The sequence below is a fragment of the Lissotriton helveticus genome, chromosome 7 (assembly GCF_964261635.1).
Source record: "Lissotriton helveticus chromosome 7, aLisHel1.1, whole genome shotgun sequence".
Lineage (NCBI taxonomy): Eukaryota > Metazoa > Chordata > Amphibia > Caudata > Salamandridae > Lissotriton > Lissotriton helveticus.
In genome coordinates, this window is record NC_136068.1 from 564225159 (window position 1) to 564245388 (window position 20230).

Sequence of the window (20230 nt, forward strand, 5' to 3'; positions counted from 1 at the left end):
GAAACATTTTCAATTTATGTTGTCTTGTTTACTGGGAGCATTGCTTTTATTTTCCTTTAGTGTAATAGGCTGGCTGGTGAAGTGCACTTCCCATAGTGTGCAGTCACTTCAATTTGCCTTTAGGTGACTACCTGGCTTGATGGTGGTTTTCTATTTGATTTCATGTAACTCCTTGTCTTGATGAGTGCATTGGTTTTAGTTTGTTTGAGGTAACTGCTTCACATGCTGGTTTCATCACACAGCTGACACCCACCCTGAGAAAGCCAGAGCTGCCCTGTTATTGGTATCAACACCAGTGCGCTTAGGTTCCTTACAGCTCCTTCACTTGAAGTGGGTTCCCACCTACTCGTTTACTTTTTGTATCCTGCTCGTACCAAGTCCGATCCAGACCCAGACCAGTCATTTTTCTTTCATTAAACTGTTTGACTTACTTGGTGCTTTTATGTTGGTGCCTGCATGCTGAGGTGTACTCTTCTTCAGTTTAAATGTATGTGACTGGCCTGTTGACTAGCACCCTGCTTTCAAAGTGAAGGTTCACAGGTTCACACTTGCTTTAGTTTACTTTTGTATGGTTGACTGCATGCACTGTTTTGCTGGATGCATTGCTTTAAGTTACTACTTGATGCATTGCTTTCAGTTTGCATTCAAGTAATTGCCTCTCATTTTCCTAATGCTTTGTGAAGGCTGTTTCCCAACTGCTGTGCAACTTCTTCTACTCTTAGAGCTGAGATTTTCATGAAAGTCTTATAGTCTGAATTCAGCACCTGAGCGTAATAGGACGGAATGAATGAAGCTCTGTGGTTATACTGAATAAGCAGCTACCTATGTTATGCCATCTATTATTGTAATAACTGCACTTTCACAATTGCTTTATTAACCTTCCTGCTTTCTCAAATTTGCTTGAAAATGCATGATTTTTCTTTTTTTTTCAAAATTTTCTTGGGGGGGGGTTAATCCCCCCAAACCCCCCTTTTGGGGTTCGGGCTCGCACGCTGCGCTCGCTCGCTACGGTGCTGTATGCAAATCACTTGGTGCCCCACCACTTTGAAATGTCACCCACCGCCCCTGCTCTGGAAGCCTGTTGTGTCTGTGTACCTCGTACTGGAGGTCAACCAGCAGACCCTTGGAGTCACTTCTGGGGATCCTGGGTTCAAGGCAAGCAGGGCCAGACTTCCTTCTTCAGACATCAGGGCAGTCCTTCTTTCAAATCATCCACAGGTCCAAGAGCGTTATGATGTGAAGTTTTGAGGGTGTCACTCTTATACCCACTGCTAGCCTGTTTGTATGGGGGGGGGCTCTTCTTGTCTACCTATAAACCTTAGCCAGGGATTGAAAATCACCAACCTGTGGGTAGTGTCAGGGTCACTATAATCGGCAGCCTGCCTTGTGCGAGGGACCTTCCTTTCTAGACCGCCTTGCTGTAATGCATGACATACCTTGGCAGTGTCAGCCAGGTGTACTTCATTTTCACTGGCAATCAGGATACATACGCTATGCCTCTTTTGTGGCAGGTAATATTGACAAGGATTTCTAATACTATCCTTGGAAAAATGGTTGGTTCCTTCATCAAACCTGTTGAAGCATATTCCAGACATACAGATAACCGAAGAAGTGGAAGATGGTATGCACTCTGTTAATTTCAATGAGGGTACAACTTCAAAACCCATTTCCCAAGTCAAACAAAGAATATATTGTGGCCTTCGGGCTGATGTTTGCAATGATTTTGAGAAAAGTAGTCACTATCTGTCCCACAGAGGCTAGAACTTTATTTAATTCCTGGTGATTTACACTCAAACCATAATATCACTATCAATTGGTGTTTATCGTTTTTGCTATTGACCAGCAGTTGCTGCAGAACATCACCTGTGCAAGTGAGGGTGCAATAACACTGTGCTGCATTAGTTCTAATGCTGAGTATGCAGTTTCTTGGTATTGGGCACATCTTTTTTGCACTGTCTCAATATTCTAATCTCTTTCAGTACTTTGGTATTTCCCATGTTCATTTTTTTGTATTCATAATAGGACTGTTGTCATAATGATGTTTAAGAATCAATGGTTTGTAGTGGGTGTAGGAGTGGGTTGGGTGGATGCTATCATGTGTATCTAATAGAGACTTTTTGGTGCAGATTCCTTACCTTATAAATTTCCCCAGGTGTCAGACTAGATCCTTGGAATTCTTGAGCAGTACCCATGTTTGCCTGTAGATGGCAGAGTTCTGCTCCACGTCAGAAGTGTAGTGTGTGGTACCTATATAGATGCCACCCCAGTGTGCTGGCATCAGTTATTTTCTTTCCGCTCCAGTCAGCGCAGATCCGGAGAGAGATACCCCCAGTCAATTTGACTGACTTTTTTCAACTTTTAATCAAGCTTTTTAGTAGGGAAATAAGTTCTCCTGGTGTGCTAGGGATGTATCCTAAGAAACCAGCTGGTTTCAAACCCAGTGATGCTTGGCACAGGGAGATGTCTGTGAAAGACCCACACTTGGTTTGTTCGGGGTGCTTGGAGCCGGACCACAACTCCAAGGCCTGAGAGGACTGCTGCACCATGAATCTGAAGATTCCGAGGGAACATTTTCCCCCCAAGTGTGCAACATTATTTTGGCAGCCAGATGCCCCTCCCCATGATGGCATACGCCTGCTGTTGGGACACGATTGTCAAATGGTGTGCATCCAAAAGCATTGATCCTCTTTCTGCACCTTATCTTAAGTTTTATTTGTTCTTTCTCTAGCCCAGCAAGGTTCTGCTCTTAGCACTGTTTAGGGTCACTTCTCAGCTATATCTGCTTTCTTGAGGTTGCCAGACCAACCTTCGTTATTCAAGTCACCTGTTGGGACTCCTTTCCTCAAGGAACTACAGTTCCTACTTCCTCCCAGGTCATTCATTATGCCCCAATGGGACTTCAGCCTGGTCCCAACCTTTCCCATGTGCAAGGCCTTTAAGCTACTACATAAGTGCCCACTCCGATTACTGACCATATAGTGACCTTTTCTGGTGCCATAATATCGGGCAGGAGGATCCGCAAACTGCAAGCACACTCTGTGCATCCTCCTTACACTGCACACTATCCAGACAAACTGGTTCTGAGAACGCTTGCTTCCTTCCGAAGGTAGTGACACCTTTCCATATAGGTCAAAATAACATCTTGCCTACTTTCTTAGCTCCGCTGCAACCTTCTAACGAAGAGAAGAGACTCCACTGCCTGCATCCCAAAAAAGCATTGTCGTTCTACAATGATCGTACTAGAGAGTTCCGGGTGGATGATGAACTATTTGTGGGTAGGTCGGGTGAAGAAAGGGAAAACTGTACAGAAACAGACCATCTCATGGTGAATAGTGCTGTGAATAAAGATTTGCTTTGCATTGGCCAAAAAGCAAACCCCTAAAGGTTTGCATAGGCATTCCACCAGAGCCAAGGCTGCTTTCACTGCGTTTGCTTGCAGAGTCTCTGTCCTTGACAACTGTCAGGCAGCAAAGTGGGCGTATTTTCACATATTCACCAAGATCTATTGCCTGGACGGTCAGTTACTTTGTGATTGGCATTTCTGCCCATTCGGTCCTGCAGGACTTCTTGGTCTAATCTGTTTGCAGACTTACCTCCTGGGAAATAATGCTTGAGCATCCAATCTAAGGTAAGGTATATGTGGCTAGAGGTCAAAGACTCTGCCAAAGGACCATATTGAACATGTCTACAACAAGATTGTGTTTGGTCGTATCTTTTTTCCCTAGCAAAATTTGTGTCCCCCATGTCACCATGTCTGTGTGACAAGTTAAAGCAAGATTTAAAGGCATCTTTATTGGTCATTCACTTGCTGAAAGAAACATACATCTGTTCTTTGGCAGCTTGAACTCTCACACCAGAAAAGACCAGTTTGTCGTAAAAATAGCTTGCTCCGTTAAAATGTGACTTGCCATGGCGAGTGAGCTGATAGATTTTTGTGATACGTTTATGGATTTGGCTTTCCCTGTGACACCAACCCTTGACTGCTTAGTATTTCTAGAGTACTCTGTGTAGTACGCCCTCCTTGGTAGAAGAGACCACAATTACAAACACGATGGATCTTGAGCTCCCATCTTTGTTTTTGTTTTTTGAATTGACCTTTTATTTGCTTCAGTATAACAACAAAACAGCCCCAACAGGCCCCCAACTGCTCACCACGAACCATCCTTTCACAGTACAGGTTAACTTTTCTCAGTAGCATCAATGAAATATGCCAACAAAAAGAAGTCTAGCACACATCAGTACAAGCCCAGGACAGTATCATCCCACCCACACACACTCCCAGGCTCCTAACCTTCTCCACAAATGTCAGTATTACCAAGTCATGCCGCAGACGTATCCACAGACGTTTCATCCTCCGATGAGGTGGTAGAGTGTTCCCCTTCAGGATTCGTAAATCAATCCAGTAATCCCAACCAGACCTCAACATCCTCTTGGGTCCTCTCATCCCATCAACACTGTTTCAACCGATTCTTCTCAGCCGTAGCCCATTCAACCGTATAAGCCACCCAACGGTCCACACTCTGTTCCCCTTGTGCCATTCAGGCAATTGCAACCTCTGCTTGGCTAATGAAAGTATCAGGTGAAGGAATTTATAGGCCATTTTTTGCCATTTAAGGCACCTGACATCCCCCAAAAAACACACCAAAGGAACTACATCCAGGGGAATCTGCACTATGGTGCTCTCACATGCCCAATAGTCATACACCTCAGGGTAAAACCAAGCTAAATGAAGGAAGGAGGCCTCCGGCGCATGATATCTGTGACTCAAATGATTTTTTTCTCTTATCTTCTCTATGCAACAACACTGGTGTGAAATATGTGCGGTGAAGGAAATGGTAATGAAGGATTGTAAATCTTAAATTTTGAGCTCCCATCTTTATAGTGGTTTCACAGATGGAGGATGTGTATTCCAGGTCTGCTTCCTTGGAACCGCTTTTGGTTGATTACCCTTTCATGTGACCAGCCCAGGCCACCTTCCAGATCTGTTCTTTGTCTGCTCTGATGGTCTGCCCAGCAGGACACTCTCCTAGCCCAACACAGAAGTACAAAGAGGTGTGAGCAAGCTGCACCCAGCTATTTATGGCCCCTCCTTGAAGAGATTAGAAAGAAAGACCATAATCTGTGCCTCTCCTTTCTCTAACAACAGATTGTTAGAGAAAGGCCTTACCCTGCACCCCCTGATATCTACCTAGCTACAGTCGGAGTCATTTACATCCTAGGGTATCAGGAAGGGCCTGGCATTTCTAACGATGCCTGTCTCCTCTTTCCTCACTACCGCGTCTGGTGTCCCCCCCCCTCCCATCTGGGAGATGCCGTCAATACACAAATGCTGTTGGTTGGGGGAAAGCAACCTCTCCTCCATATTTTACTCTGTTCCCATCTGTGAGCATCCAAATTAGAACCCGCATGCCTGTATCACTTGTAGCACACACACAAATGTACAGTGAACAAGATGTTAGTGTTCAGGATTTCGGTTTTTTCGTGAGCAGCAGAACATAGGATGAATGGGCCTTTAAGCACTCAATCATGTCTCGAAAAATAGCCTGTGACTATAATTATCCATCCACGGTATGCTGCCACCACCATGCTTCACACATGAAAACAGGGATGGAAGTCCTCTGTCGCTACAAAGGTGTACTTGGTGTGTCCCTCCCGGTTCAGAGCAAGGTTAAGAACCTGTCATTGTCAAAGATCAGGTCAATGCGTGCCCGGGATCAATGTAGTTTAGGTACGCATGGCAGGGAACACAACCGCACGTCATGCAGGGGATATTCCAATAGAGACTTTTAACTGCAGATTCTTTGCCTTTTAAAAAAACTTTCAAACTGGATCTGGAAACTTCTTTGCAGTACCTCAATGTGGCGCCAGATGCATCATGTCTCCTCACTGACTGTTCCGCTCCAGAAATGACAAGTGGAGCCAATATAGGTGTCACTATCGTACACTGACGTCTATTACTTTCTTTACGCGCCACTAAACTCAAATCCGGCGCTACCTATCATCTATGTTTACATCAAAATCCAGTGTTCAAGGGAAATGTCCCCTCAAGGTGACAGGGTTTTAACCTTCTAGGGACTGTTGCCCTTCAAAGTCTGGGACAGATGCCCATCAGGTTTGCATGTGGTCCCTGGGGCCAGCTCACGAGCCCAAAGCCTGCGTTGATGCATCCGAAGGCCATTCGGGAGCATGAGGTGAAGCTCTACATCACTAAGCATCGGAAGACCATGGTTCATGACCGGTCCTAGGCCAAAGGTCAGTCCCGTTCACAGTCCAGAAGCTGAACCCCATGCCAATCGTTGTGCTCCAAATCCTCGGGTACGTCGATGAAATAACATTAAAAGTCCAAGCAGGGCTCAGCTCCCTGGTGCCACTCTTACACCTGAGAAGGGGTGAGGGCATTGCCATGCCTCTCAATGTCGCTCTCAAAGTCATTCGAGGTAGTTACCAATCCTGCAACTTGTCCCAGTACAACCCTGAGTTTTCGGGGTCGTCTCCGACACTGAGGCAGATCCAAAAGTTTCATGAGGTCATGCAGTGACTTTTTGGATCCCTTCCGACTCCTACTGGCTTACCTGTGGGCCCCCCAGAGCCGAGACGTACTACATCTGAGATACCACTGGCAGGTTCGCCCTTCGCACCTGTTGGACCTTCTGAATCCATCACTAGGCCTCTCTTTAATGCCTTTGCTGTCTCCTTCTCTAGCTTCACAATCCACACCGGTTCCAGGAACGTCTACCTGAGTGCAAACTCCATCAATACTAGAGGACAAGGCACAGCCCATTGTGCTCTCTGACTCAAAGTTGGTGCAGCCCTGAACTTGACCGAGGCTACGCTCAATGTCCATTGAGCTACAGCCTTTACCCGCTCCACTTGAGCTGCTCAAAATCTGGGTTCCGCAGAGCAGGTCTCATACTTTACAATCTTTATTTGGGACAGGCTCTGTAAATCAGTATGATGCAGGAGATGAGTTTGGGCAACCCTACCATGAAGAAAACTTGACCTCCAGGATGCCAGTGGTCTCGATACCTGTCCTGACACCAGAAACGTTGCAGCTTCAGGCAATGCCATTGAGAAAAGTGCCTCCTTTCGCAATGGTTATACAGAGGGAAAATTAGGGTCTCGACCTCCAGCTCCCAACCTTAAAGGTCAAAACGAACGATCTAACTGTAGTTTTCCAACTGGGTCATACCAATACTGAGCCTCTGTTGCCCTTTAATGAGGCCCACACCAACAGCCTCTTAGGGGCCTATGCCAAACTTTATCTTGGTCTCACCAGATTGCACAATGCCATCGTCCTGCCCTGTGACCCTGCTTTGTTGTCCACATCCTTCCCCCGAGAGCTTGGTGGTGCAAGCTTCCACCAGCAGAACAAACCCAAATGCCTTTCCGACTACTCCCCTAGTAGTCTAAGATAGTAGATACCTTTGGGAAAAGGGTGCTTTCTTCCACAAGTTTGGCTGTCCGGTCAGTCAATGCTAGTTGCCTTTTGGTCCCCTATTCTCATGTTCTCTGGGAGTCTATAGCTCACATACTCCCTGGTGTCCCGGAAGACCTTCATCCTGTACTGACCCATGCTATACAGGATGGCTGTGATGCTGCTAAATTTACCATCCGTTGTGGCCTGGATACCACTGTTTCCATTGGTTGGCCCATTTGCAGTAGCGTAGCTATCCGTCGACATGCCTGGTTGAGATCTATGAGTTTCTCTGGCGATTTTCAGTCATATCTTATGGACATACCCTTTGATAGGAGTTTCCTTTTTTTTGGATAAATCGGAGTCCGTGCTTGAGCGTTAAAGTAAAGCAGGGCCACAGCACTCTCCTTGGGCTTGTTGGCTTCTCTACACCAACCATATCAACCTTTCCAATTTTTTCATGGCTTGTGGGGGTACCCCATACAGACAGCCCTATCAGCCTCAGAAGGGTTCCTAACTGTTTTATGGCTTTGGTTGTGGCACCCACTGACCTCGTGATCTGATCGAGACTGTTACTTGTAGATTCCTTACCTTAGAATTTCCCTAGGCATCAGGCGAAAATGATGGCAGTCGTGGCACCACATCTTTTGGGGTCAGGAGTCCCAGTCTTCCTCTATCTTGATGATTGACTCCTGAATGCGGCCTACTCAGATTCTCCCTTTCATCAAAGCCATTAAGGACACCATTTTTTTTGTCTTTCCCCCTGGAAAGAGATTCCAGGTTATTCAGGCTACGATCTCGATCTTTCAGCCTCTGTCCTGGATTCAGTGAGGACTGGTGGCTTTCAGTATCCTGCTGGTCAAGTACAGCAGGTGGCTTATGCAAGCTCTGCAGGAAGATCTGAAGGCGCCAGTGCCCCCCCATGGACTAAACTGCAGACCCTCCATTGCCAACCTAGTTCAGGACCATGGACCGTCCGAGGTCAGCAGCAGACTTTGCAAACTTCCATTGAACAGTCTGCTGCGCCACTCGCTGGCCGCCCAGGAGACTGCATGGACTCCTTATTTACAACAACAAGGAGGAACAGCATTGACTCGAGGGTGAAGGTGGGGCAGGGATGTGTATTTTACTGTTATTTCGTAAAGTTGAAGGTTCAGTCCCCCAGGCCTTTCCGGAATGTCAGCTGAAGATACGTGGGGTGTAGTGTAAATAAGAGTACTGTTGATATATTATTTTTGGAAGATAAACATGCTAGGATATGCTAATGTACATTCGGAAATGTTTTGTTATGTATTTTTTTTATTTTTTATGAAAGGGCTTTCTAGATGTCTTACTCCAGACGGGAAGGATTTTTTGTAATACCTTAAAAGTGAAAATATGAATTAATGGCATTCTTGATGCATTGGAATGCTTGGGTGGGGTTTACCCGTGTTTAACCAAAGTTACTCCTGGAAGGTTGTAGGAGTGAATATTTATATAAGTTGAAGATTCAATGACCATTTAAACAATGTTTAGGAAAAAAATGTTTATTTGGACGACGTCCTTACACCCTCAGTTGACATCAAGAATTCTATGTGTGCTTGAGCGCGCAGATGTTTCTGTATGTGTGCTTATGTCTGTGCGGGGGATGGTGTGTGCATATATTTATGTGTTTTTGTATTAGAGCATGGGATTGTATGTGTGCTTGTGCGTGTGGATATTTCTGTATGTGCGCCCTCTGTTCGCGTATGAGAGTGTGTGGGCACATTTGTTGTGTGCTTGTGCATGTCTGCATGTGATGGTGTGTGTGTGTGTGTGTGCATGTATTTGTATGTACGTCCTTGGGTATTTTTGTTCTGGAGCATGTGATTGTATGTGTGCTTGTGTTTTTGTGTTTGTGCGTGTCTGCGTGTATGAGTGTGAGCGCATTAGTGTTTGCTTGTGCATGTGATGGTGTTTGCGTGTGCATGTATTTGGGTGTTTTTGTATTAGAGCATGCGATTTATGTGTGCTTGTGTTCTTGGATGTTTCTGTATAAGTGCTTGTCTGTGTGCGTCTGTGCGCATATGAGAGTCTGTGCTCACATTGGTGTGTGCTTGTGCATGTCTGTGCGTCTGATGGTGTGTGCACGCTGGATTTGTTATTTTCTGGCGGCCGCTGTCCTGGATATTGACTTTAACTGTCTGATGCCTGACTTTAGGATGGCCACCAGTGTACAGTACATTCCCCTGCCTGACCCCAAGATGGCTTCCATAGTGGTCCCCTACACGTTGTTTTACTTCCCTGGGACAACAATTGGACATTGACCAGACCTTGAACCTATCCCCTAACCTGCCTACACATCAGGACTTGGACCCTGCAGAACTTACCCCAGACTGTGGAGACCTAGCGATTTGGCTGATGCCCGGTGGAGCTACCATATAGCTAAAGAGGAGATGGGTTGTGGACTCCCCCTCCCTGCCATCACCTACCCAACCTGACCTTGGGCAGATTTTCGCCTCGTCTCTACGTCCTATCTTCCTCCTACCCCTTTACCCTATCCCCTTACCCTTCCTTGCTCCATTCACCTTGTCCCCTATGTTCTTTAAATGCTTCTCTTGATACTTATGTAACTTTTAACTGATGTAAATTGCAACATTATTGTCCCTCATGTAAAGAGCTCTGATTCAATCGGGTCTAGCCAGCGCTATATAATATCTCATTAATTAAATTTGTTCCCATTTAGTACTTTTCTCTCTTTGTCTACCTTCCTAGCTCCTAATCAACTCTCCCCTAAATCTCTCACCTTGCCTGCTAGTCTGCCTAGCCCCCTGTCCTTTGTGCCCTTTGACTAAGAACTCCTTCTTCCCATGTTGGGGAAAGATCCAATATTTATACTCTGGAGTCTCAGCATACCTGCTGAGAGAGTCCACTGCGCCAAGGGAGACACTCACAGCTGAGGTATGGTATGGCACCCCTTGCCAAGGCACTCCCTCTCATCTTTTTGGGGAAGGATCCAGTGTGTAGGCCTTGGAGTCTCAGAGACCCCTCTGAGAGAGTCCACTGCGTAAAGGGAGCCTCCCGCAACAGATATAGGGAAGTGATACCACTTCCCCTGGGATCACAGCTTACTGGACTTTGGACGTTGCTTTGACTCGCCTACCGGTTTGTGTCCCCATCGCCCTGCCCCCTCCTCTTTACATGCGGTGTCCTTCACCCTAACCTCCTCTTTCCTGACTTCATTACCTGTCTACTTCCCCATCTCCTTCCCCCCTCCGCTGAATCTTTCCCCTTGCCTGCTTTTCCCCTTACGTATTTGTGCTTATTGTTTATCTTGACCTTACAAGTAACTATGTTGCCATGCTCTAACCTTTGTAACAATGTAACCTGTAACTATGATCTGATGCTCATGTAAAACGCTCTGATACCTCCGGGTCTAGCCAGCTCTATATAAAACCTTTAAAATAAAATAAATAAATAAAAATGAAGGGGATCTCTCCAAGGCCTGATCTTGGAGAAGACTGCAAAAGAGATACAAGGGTGGTTTCTCGACTTTGACTGGGGCAGACCCGTCTCCTTGCCCCAGATGCAGCTAACAGTGGTGATTGATTAATTTCTTCTGGGTGGATGAGGCCACCTGGGAGAGGTGATCAGGGGCCTCTTGTCTGTGTTGGAGGCCTGGTTCCACATCAAGCTTCTTGAGCTGAAAGCCAGTTGCTGGGCATTGAAAGCTTGCTTGCCTTTGAACATCCATGTGGTATTGCAACAAACAGGTCAGCGTGTGGTTGCGATTCCTGTGCCACGAGTTGCTGTGCGTCTAGCAATGGTTTAATCTTCCTATTAGTGAAGCACACCTGGTGAGATCTTCGAGCACCTAGGAGAACAACTCAACCATCGACACTTAGTGGATCACAAGTGGCAGTTAAACACAGAAGTAGCTTCCCTGAATGGGGACAACCGTGGCTCGATCTCTTCACCACCACAAAGAACATTTGAGTTCCCAAGGTGTGTGTGTGTGTGTGTGTCTGTCTGTCTGTCTGTCTGTCTGTCTGTCTGTCTGTCTGTCTGTCTGTCTGTCTGTCTCTCTCTCTCTCTCTCTCTCTCTCTCTCTCCCTCTCCCTCTCCCTCTCCCTCTCCCTCTCCCTCTCCCTCACCCTCTCCCTCACCCTCTCCCTCTCCCTCACCCTCTCCCTCTCCCTCTCCCTCTCCCTCTCCCTCTCCCTCTCCCTCACCCTCACCCTCTCCCTCTCCCTCACCCTCTCCCTCACCCTCTCCCTCACCCTCTCCCTCACCCTCTCCCTCACCCTCACCCTCACCCTCTCCCTCTCCCTCTCCCTCTCCCTCACCCTCTCCCATGGTGGGGCTCCCGTACTCCATCCCACCGATACCTCTCTTGCCCTGAGTTTTGAGAAAGATCAGAAACAACTGGAGGCTTCGGATTGGGCAGGGAGACTATGGTATCCAGAGCTCCTGGGCATGGGCATCTGTCCTCTGATAAGGCTGCCCCTCTGGGAAAATATGATGTCACAGCAACGGGGCAGGGTATTACACCTGCGCAATCTCCACCTTCATATTTGGAGACTGGGCGGCACTAGGTGACCACCTTTGACCTTTCTCTGGAGGTGGCTGATGTCATCTTGGTGGCCAGGGGCACCTTGGACAAAAAACTGCATTTGTCTGACTTTGGGATACATTTGTAATTTAGTGAGGTACACGGCAGATAGACACCCTCCAGGCCAGGTTGTCTGATATTTTATTGTTTATCTGTCCCTTGCCCAGCAAGGCTTTGTTTTAGACACAGTTGAAGGGTATCTCATGGATCATTCAGCCTTCTTACGTTTGTCAGACCAGCCCTCATTATTTCAATCACATGTTGTGATGCATTTTTTAAATGGACTCCAACATTTGTTTACTCTTTCTCTCTTTGTTATACCACAATTGGATCTGAGCTTGATCCTCACACATTTGCTGTGCACTCTTTTTGAGCTGCGGCACAGCTGTCTTCTTTTGCTTTTCACCCACAATTCTTCGTTCCCGTAACAGCGGTATGATGGGTAGGTGTTCTCAAACTGATGTATACCTCCTCCTTTTCAGGCAAACTGGTTCTGCGTACTCGGACTTTCTCACAAAAGTAGTGACTCCATTCCTGGTCAGTCAAATTATCCCCTTACCTGTGTTCTATGCTCTGCCTCACCCCTGTAAGGAGGAGGATGAAGAGAGACTTCATCACCTAAGCCCAAAAAGAGCACTGAGCTTTTACGTCGATGGTACCAAATAGCAGCCCCAAGTGGACGATCAGCAAGAGGTGGTATGCATTGGCCAAAAGCAGTCCCCAGTATGGGTATGGGCTCATTCTAACAAAGCCAAGGCTGCTACCGCTGCCTTGGCATGCAGATTACTGTTCTGGGCGTTTGTTGGGTGTCTCTCCATACATTCAAGAAGCACTACTGTCTGGACAGCCAGGTTCTAAGAAAAGAGCATTTCACTTGATTGGTCCCAAAGGACTTTTTGGTGTGATCCAATTCAGATATCGACCTCTGAATAGGTATTGCTTTGGTATCTACTCAAAAGGCGAGTCATTTGTGGTTAGAAGTCTTATCAGAAGAACAAGTTATTTAGCTGTTCTTAGAGATTCTGTCTGACTGCAGATTCCTCACCAACACTCCTATCCTCCCCATTCTGTGAATTGGGCTCTGTACATTTAAAACAATGCCAAGTTTAGGCGTCTGCACACAGGTAGAAGCCCATTAGCTGCTGGAGCTCTGCAGCTAGGGGCACAGGCTGCCTCAAAAGCATTTGACGTTGACGTGCGGGAGTGACACCTTTATTGACTCTGAACGTTTTTCTAGAGCGAAATGGCGATCTTGTCTGAAGCCTGGGGAAGTATTCAAAAGGTGTGGAGCCTGCTGAAAGAGTGTTATTGAAGGTAAGTAACTTGTACCTCCCAGCGGCTCGGCTCCCACGGTTAACTCCAGATTAGGGAGACAGGTTGGGCGAGGCTATTTCCCTGGGTGAAATTCAGACTGCGATCAGACACATGGTCTCCCGGTGGAGTTTTACGTCAAATATGTGGATCTCCTGGCGCCCAGACTGGTCTTGGTATATAGGGAGGCTTGGGACCTGGGGAGACTGCCTGCATCTACCAGAGAAGCGATTATCATACCATTGCTGAAGAAGGGCGGAGACGCCAGTATGCGCTCAGCGTATCGCCCGCTCTCCATGCTTACAGTGGATTATAAAATACTCAGTAAAATTCTTGCGACCCGGCTTCTGGAGCACATGACAACCTTGGTACACCCAGACCAGGCGGGCTTTATCCCTACCAGGAACACGGCGACGTGTATACGCCGATTACTCAGAGTTATGGAGGGGGGTTGCCAGGATGTTCTGAACGCTGTTATGCTTTCCGGAGATATTGAGAAGGCCTTTGGCAGCGTGGAGTGGCCGTATATGTTTCAGGTCTTAAGAGAGTTCGGCTTGGGAGATCGGTTTGTGCAGTGGACAGCGTTACTGTACAACTCGGCCTCCGCCAGGGTTAAAACGGGGTCGACCATATCTGCGGGTTACCAGGTGTGGAGGGGCACCCGGCAGGGCTGCTCGTTATCCCCGCTGTTGTTTACACTCGCGATTGAGCCGCTGGCTGCACATGCTAGATTGGGGAGGTCATATGAAGGCCTGTTGTTGCGTGGAGAGGCCCATTACATTTCTCTATACGCCGACGATCTACTGATGTTCTTATCCGGTGAAAATGAGGCCATACGGGGCACCAGAGAGCTGCTCCGGCGGTTTGGTCGGCTGTCAGGCCTGTGTGTGAATTGGACCAAAACCTGCCTATTCCCTTTGACCCCAACTGGGCGGCAGCCTTCGGCGGGGGAGGACCTGAGGTGGGAACCCTGCTGCCTGCCTTATCTGGGCACCCGTATTTATCATACACAGTCTGATCTCTTGGACGGTAATGTGCACAAGGCGATAAGAGGCCTGAAGGGAAGTATGGCCTTTTGGAGCTCTCTCCCTCTGTCGGTTGCGGGTCGAGTGGCACTCTTAAAGATGGTGGCGCTGCCGCGTTTGCTCTACTTTTTCTGCACATTACCTGTGTGGATCCCGACCGCGGTCTTCTGGACGCTTCGGGCTATGACTACGGGTTTCCTCTGGGGTGCAGGTAGCCGGCGTGTCGCGCTTGCCACCCTGATGCGTCCGCGGGCTGATGGGGAACTGGCGGAGCCTGATTTTGAATGGTATTACCTGGCGGCGCAGCTTCTGTGGCTTACGTTGGTGGTGGCTCGGGAGTTCCGGGGTCCTGAGGGTCCCTGTGGTAGAGTGATCCCCCGGCACGTGTTGTCCTTCGTAATTCTCCAGCAGAAGATCGAATTTAGCCAGCTCACTCTTGAGGAGCGCACCCTCCGCCTCTGCTCGAACCGGAGTCAGAAACGAGTTCGTTGTTCCTCTCCATATGCCCCGGAGATACCGTTGGGCATGTGCACGGCCCTCCCCCACGGGGGTAATTGGGCTGCACTGGCAGTTTGGGAGGAGCTGGGCCTACATATGGTGGGAGACCTGTATGGAGATGGCGTGTTGCTGTCCTTTCAGGACCTACAAACCACGTTTGGGTTGCCACGAGGTGATTACTTATTGCATGCTGCGTTGGTAGCGGGACTGCAGCGCCGCTGGAAAACGGGGCTGCAGGAACCTCCGACCTCACTGGGCTGCCAGTATGTCACCATGGCGGCAGGCACTTTTAAGGCCGCCACTTGCCTCTACCGACGTCTCTCGACTGAACGCTTATCGTCGCTAGATACCTTAAAGGGTAAATGGAAGACGGACATCGGCAGGCCCATACCGGAATCGATGTGGCCCCACCTATTGCGGCGAGCCTGGAAGGGTACGCGCAATGCCCGGTTCCAATTGGTACAATTTTTCACCCTTCATAGGGCGTACCTGACTCCGGCTAAGATCTTGAGGTACTTTGGGGTACCCCATTCAACATGCCCGAGGTGCGCTGTGGATGGTGCCGATTTCCGGCATATGTTTTAGACCTGTGCAGGGTTAGGATCCTATTGGGAAAAGGTCGTGACGTGTCTGAATCATGTGGCGGGGCGGACGCTGGAGGCTGAGATGGCCACTTGTTTGCTGCTTTGGTTTCCCCATACCTCACGAACCAAAGTTACTAGTAAATTCTGCGACTTGGGGCTGATCATGGCAAAAAGGGAGCTCACCATGCATTGGAAATCTAGAACGGGCCCCCACTACCAGAGGTGGCGGACGAGCTTCTTGACCTGGGTGAACAGCGAGGGCACCCTCCGCCTGCAGTTAGCTAGGCGCGCGAATAATGAAAAGGCATTGGAGACGGCGAGAGCGTGGGAGGCACTGGTGACTGAACTGCGGACCCCATCTGCAGATTCCGAGGAGGAGGAGGGAGGGGAGAGTACCGACACTGAGACTAATCGGGGGGTCTCTGCCGGCGCCAGACAGGTGGAGAGAGTGTTGAGTGAGACTGAGGGGTGCGGGTAGATTGGGGGAGAGCTCGACGACGAACAAGGATTGATTGCGTTTGCAACTTTGGAAGGGGCTATAGGGCTCTGACTCTCCAATGGAAGCACTTTATCATGTTGGTACATTTGATCCTAGGTGGTTACACAGCTGTACAGATGGGTAGTTCACTACTAAACTCCCATTCGACCTACATAAGGCGCACTGGCGGGGGGGAGGGGGGGAGGGAGGGAGGGAGGGAAGGGTATTTACGGGTATTTAAAGGGAAGATGTGTATTCAATTTTTGCTTTTGTCCTGTGGCAGCATGAGCCATCTGCGACATGGTGGCCTTTTCATGGTGGCTTAAATGGTTTCTTGCAAAACTAATAAAATCTGTTACAAAAAAAAAAAAAAAGTAACTTGTACCTCCCGTCCCAACAGAATTAATAACTTACTTTATAAATTGAGGACATTCACACATACATGGAATTTATCTCAAACTTACATATCAAAGAACTTCTGAGAGTTGTCTCATCATTTCTGTCTTTTAGCTTTCCAGTTGTTTGAGTAACCGTTACCTGCAAATACTATAGTAAAAATAGTTAAACAAAAAAATCGTTCAGCTTGGCTAAAACACACACCGTTTGTACTGTATCCAGTGCATAATGTATGTCAACGACAATTGACACAGTAAAACTTTGCATACTTCTTAATAGGGTGGAAATGTATGTTTTTTTCCGCATCACATAGAACTTATCATATAGTCTCTCTAATCTTTAGATCCAATTCCAAACACGGGGCAGGTATATGTAAATTGCATCACTGTTGTTCAGTACTTTTAATGTCCCAATTTGCATTGTCAGGTAATTTTGTACTGACCAATTGTAGGAAAGTGTAATTTTTGCACTGTCATTCAGAGCAAATGCCTGTTTGGAAAATGCACCGGTGTATCTTATGGTTTTGAAATTTGTATATCTACCATTGGTCTGTCCTGAGGGCGACATTTCAAATACTTGAACACTTTCCATTACAGACCAATGTCTTACTTGACTTGTGAAAATATGTTCTCAGTAGTGCAAAAAGACCAGTTCCTCTGTTAGTCAAATGTGTCAACTTCAGTGATATTTATATTTCCATTATTTAAAATTTTCACCTGTCAAGGTGGATCTTCCAAGGAAAAATTATGGAAAAATGTTTGTGTCACTATTTCTGGTTCTGATTACGATAACCGGTAAACATCTCATATTCTCCATTGACCGCTCCACCTTACTTCTGGTCATCCAAAGCTATCAGTAGGTAAATCAACTGGTTCAACTCGCATGCTTATTTTGCTGCTTTTTCCTAAAACTATACATTGATTCTAGCATCACCCTCACTGCTCTGCTGCCCTGAATTCAACACAGATCTTTTTTTATTTGTTTTTGTCTTCTGCTAAAGAAAGATTTCTAGATGGCAGTGCTTGAATTATTCTGCATATATTTGTAGTTACTTTGTCTTTCCCAGGTAGTCACCCAAAGTGGCAAGGGTATTCACATGTGTGTCTTGTAGCTTGCTGTGACATAGAGACTCATGCTGAGGTTCAATGATGATTTTAAATAAGGCTGAAACTCATTGGTAATATTGCGTCTGAAAGGGAACACAAATAACACCAATCAGTTTGGGCGGCTCTGCCTCTTTTGTAATGGGGGGCAAGACTAGTTTTCCTATGGCTGCTCCCTATCTTCAGTGGCAACATTGGAATGCTCAAAGTGCAAGTTTCAGAGTTTAAGATTCAAGCTTATCCATCATCCGTCCATCCTGTCTCTTTGTTTGTCCTTTATACTTTGTGCGCTGTAGGTTGGCACCATGGGCATTCCTTCACTTTGTGTTCAAGCAGCCTTTTTGCCATGTCTGAATGTTGTTATTTAAGAAATAGACTGTTTTCTTTTTCCAGGCCAGCGAGCAAGCGATCAGCAATATCCTCTTCACTTCGCAAAGCAGTTTCTTTGTTGTGTCAATGAACCATGAAGTCACCCGATGGGACTTGGAAGCTCGCCCTGATCAGAATTCCGTCAGGTAGGTGTGGGGAAAAGAATTATGGTTTAAAAGAATGGAGAGTTGCTTAATCCAAACTATGTGAGTGTAGCATTTTGCTTATTTTTGGTAAACTCTAGTATTTATTTATTTATTTTGTTTTTTTGTGAAGTGCCACTCCAGAGTACTGCCATCTTACAGCATTGTGAGGTAAAATGGGTACTTGGTGACACAGACCGGTTTTAGGAAGAGGTGGTGTGAAACCTGTCAACGCAAACTTTGGCATTGCAGAAAAAGATGGAAAAGCTTTCATTGAGATAGAGATGCCAGTCTTAGGCCTTTAAATGACAACTGTGAATTTGTCAAGGATAGATATAAACAGTTCTCATGGGTTGGGTTTTAATACAAGGTTTTGAAGCCTGAGAGAAAGTGGTGTATCTTCAGAGCTCTAGAGAACTTTAAGAAGTTGTCCACAAGTGTTGATGGACTGAGAAAACCTTCCAGAGAACAGAGCCTACTTCAAGCAGAGCTCTGCATCGATGTTTTAGGAGGTTATTTGGATTGATATACAGAATCTTCAGTGAAGTTGATCTCAAAGTTTGGATAGGTAGCCTCAGGTGTTATAATGGAGTAACCTTTGTGAACTGTGCTCAAAAACCAGTAAAGCAAACTCAAGTTGATGTGATGGTACCTTTGCGCCTTGGATCGAGCAAAGGTCAAGCAGTGTGGTTCGCAACAATTTGAAGCTTACTCAGTGTTGATCATGGCAGACCAGAATGCATAGTGCCACAGTATTTCAGGTAGGAGATCACTACAACCAGTATCAAGATGCTTTTTGGGGGGAGAAGCATGAACAGGACGATCTTTCACCACAAGCGCGGGTGATGGGAGACACTCTTAGTAACTGCATTTACTTGGAGTATGAAGGCTAAGTTATTGCTGTACAGCAAAGCCTGGTTGTTGTCTTGCAAGACAGGTGGCTGGGTGATCATAGTGTCAGAGCCTGTTCAGGAGGACCTACGGTCAGAGAGAGACCACTGGGTCACAAAAGTAGTGGTAGAGTTTGTTTGCCTCTGGTGTTCTGGGGCCAACAAACAATAGCTCTGAAAACTGGGCCAGGTGACTCATTCCCACTGTTGACTCTCAGGATAGGGTGTGAGGTGGGGGGGACAAGAACTCGGTAATTAAACACTCATCCAGTGAACACCATGAGATGCTGTACAGCTCAGTGCTTTTCTTATAAAAATAGAAGCACTTCATTAGCACAATAGACATGATAGTACACACAGTAATTGAGCTCCCTTACAGGACTCTAATTGCTATGTACTATTAGCCAGCGTGCATTGTGCTCACCCTCACCCAGATTTCTGATCAGGGGTGATGATTCCTGCCCTACCACAGCACTCTTCTGATAGTCTGGAGTTCCCTCCCATCCCTGCTGGACAATTACTTGGGGGAGTCTCCGTCAAGAATCAGCTGAGATGTGAGTACATTTTTATGGCTGTATGATCAGTGGCCCAATGTGGGGAATCCATAGGCCCATTCAGTGTTGTAGCTTGTTAAATATTTGGGAAACACAAAGGCTGAATTTAACTACACAGTTCTGGTGAAAGGTACAGTCTCTGTTTCAGACACTGACTTGCATTACCTGCCTGGGCGCAGTGCTGCTCAGAGTTGTGGTAGTTGTCTTGTGCTCTAAACTGGCACACGGCAGAGCCTTCCAGCACTAGGAGCATTGTCTCGAAGGTGGCCTCACCTTTCAAGCCAAGTCAGATTTGTGGTGTGGCAGGCCAGGCTCAGTAGTCATCCCTCCTTGACAGTTTCAGCCTTTCTGCCACTGAGGGAGTCCTCTGCTGCAGCAGCGATGACGTCTGGCACACAGCTTGTTGACAGTGGCGACAAACTGACGATGCAGATCAGTAGGTAGGTATCAGCAATCCTCTCTTCTTGGCACTTATGGCCTTCAGAGAGTCCTTAGCTGCAGGTATAATGATGTCTGGACACAGCTCATCAGTGGAAGCAAGCAGGCTCCTCAGGTCACAATGGAGATAGCAGACTGCACACTGAAGATGAAAGTCAATATCTCTTCACATATTTTGCCAACTGAACCACTTAGGGGAATACAGGCGGGTCACTCGCTCAGCTTTGGTTAGCACTGGGTACACTCCCACACATGTCAGCCTATTATGGGTGTTCCTCACAGGTTGAAAAGGCAGGGCTTTGCCTCCTGGTCAGTTTTTCATCCTGAAAGGCCAGACACACTCCTTCTAGGCCCCAGGCAGACGCACATCTCCTCCAGCAAGTTGTGCAGACTTCAGGTGATGTCTCCTCTCCTCTAGGAGGTTGATTGCCAGGCAAACACCAGCTCTGGCCACAAA

General features: G+C 47.1%; 1 protein-coding gene across 6 annotated transcripts in view; it reads left to right on the forward strand.

Annotated features, from left to right (window-relative positions):
- The window catches only part of TEP1 (telomerase associated protein 1), a 1162857-nt gene that overhangs the window by 1023844 nt on the left and 118783 nt on the right, over window positions 1-20230 (forward strand). For all 6 annotated transcript variants that reach the window (XM_078652640.1, XM_078652638.1, XM_078652642.1 and 3 more), the window contains one exon: window positions 17773-17894. In XM_078652640.1, coding sequence (XP_078508766.1) covers window positions 17773-17894 — 122 coding nt within the window. The remainder of the gene's footprint in view (window positions 1-17772; window positions 17895-20230) is intronic.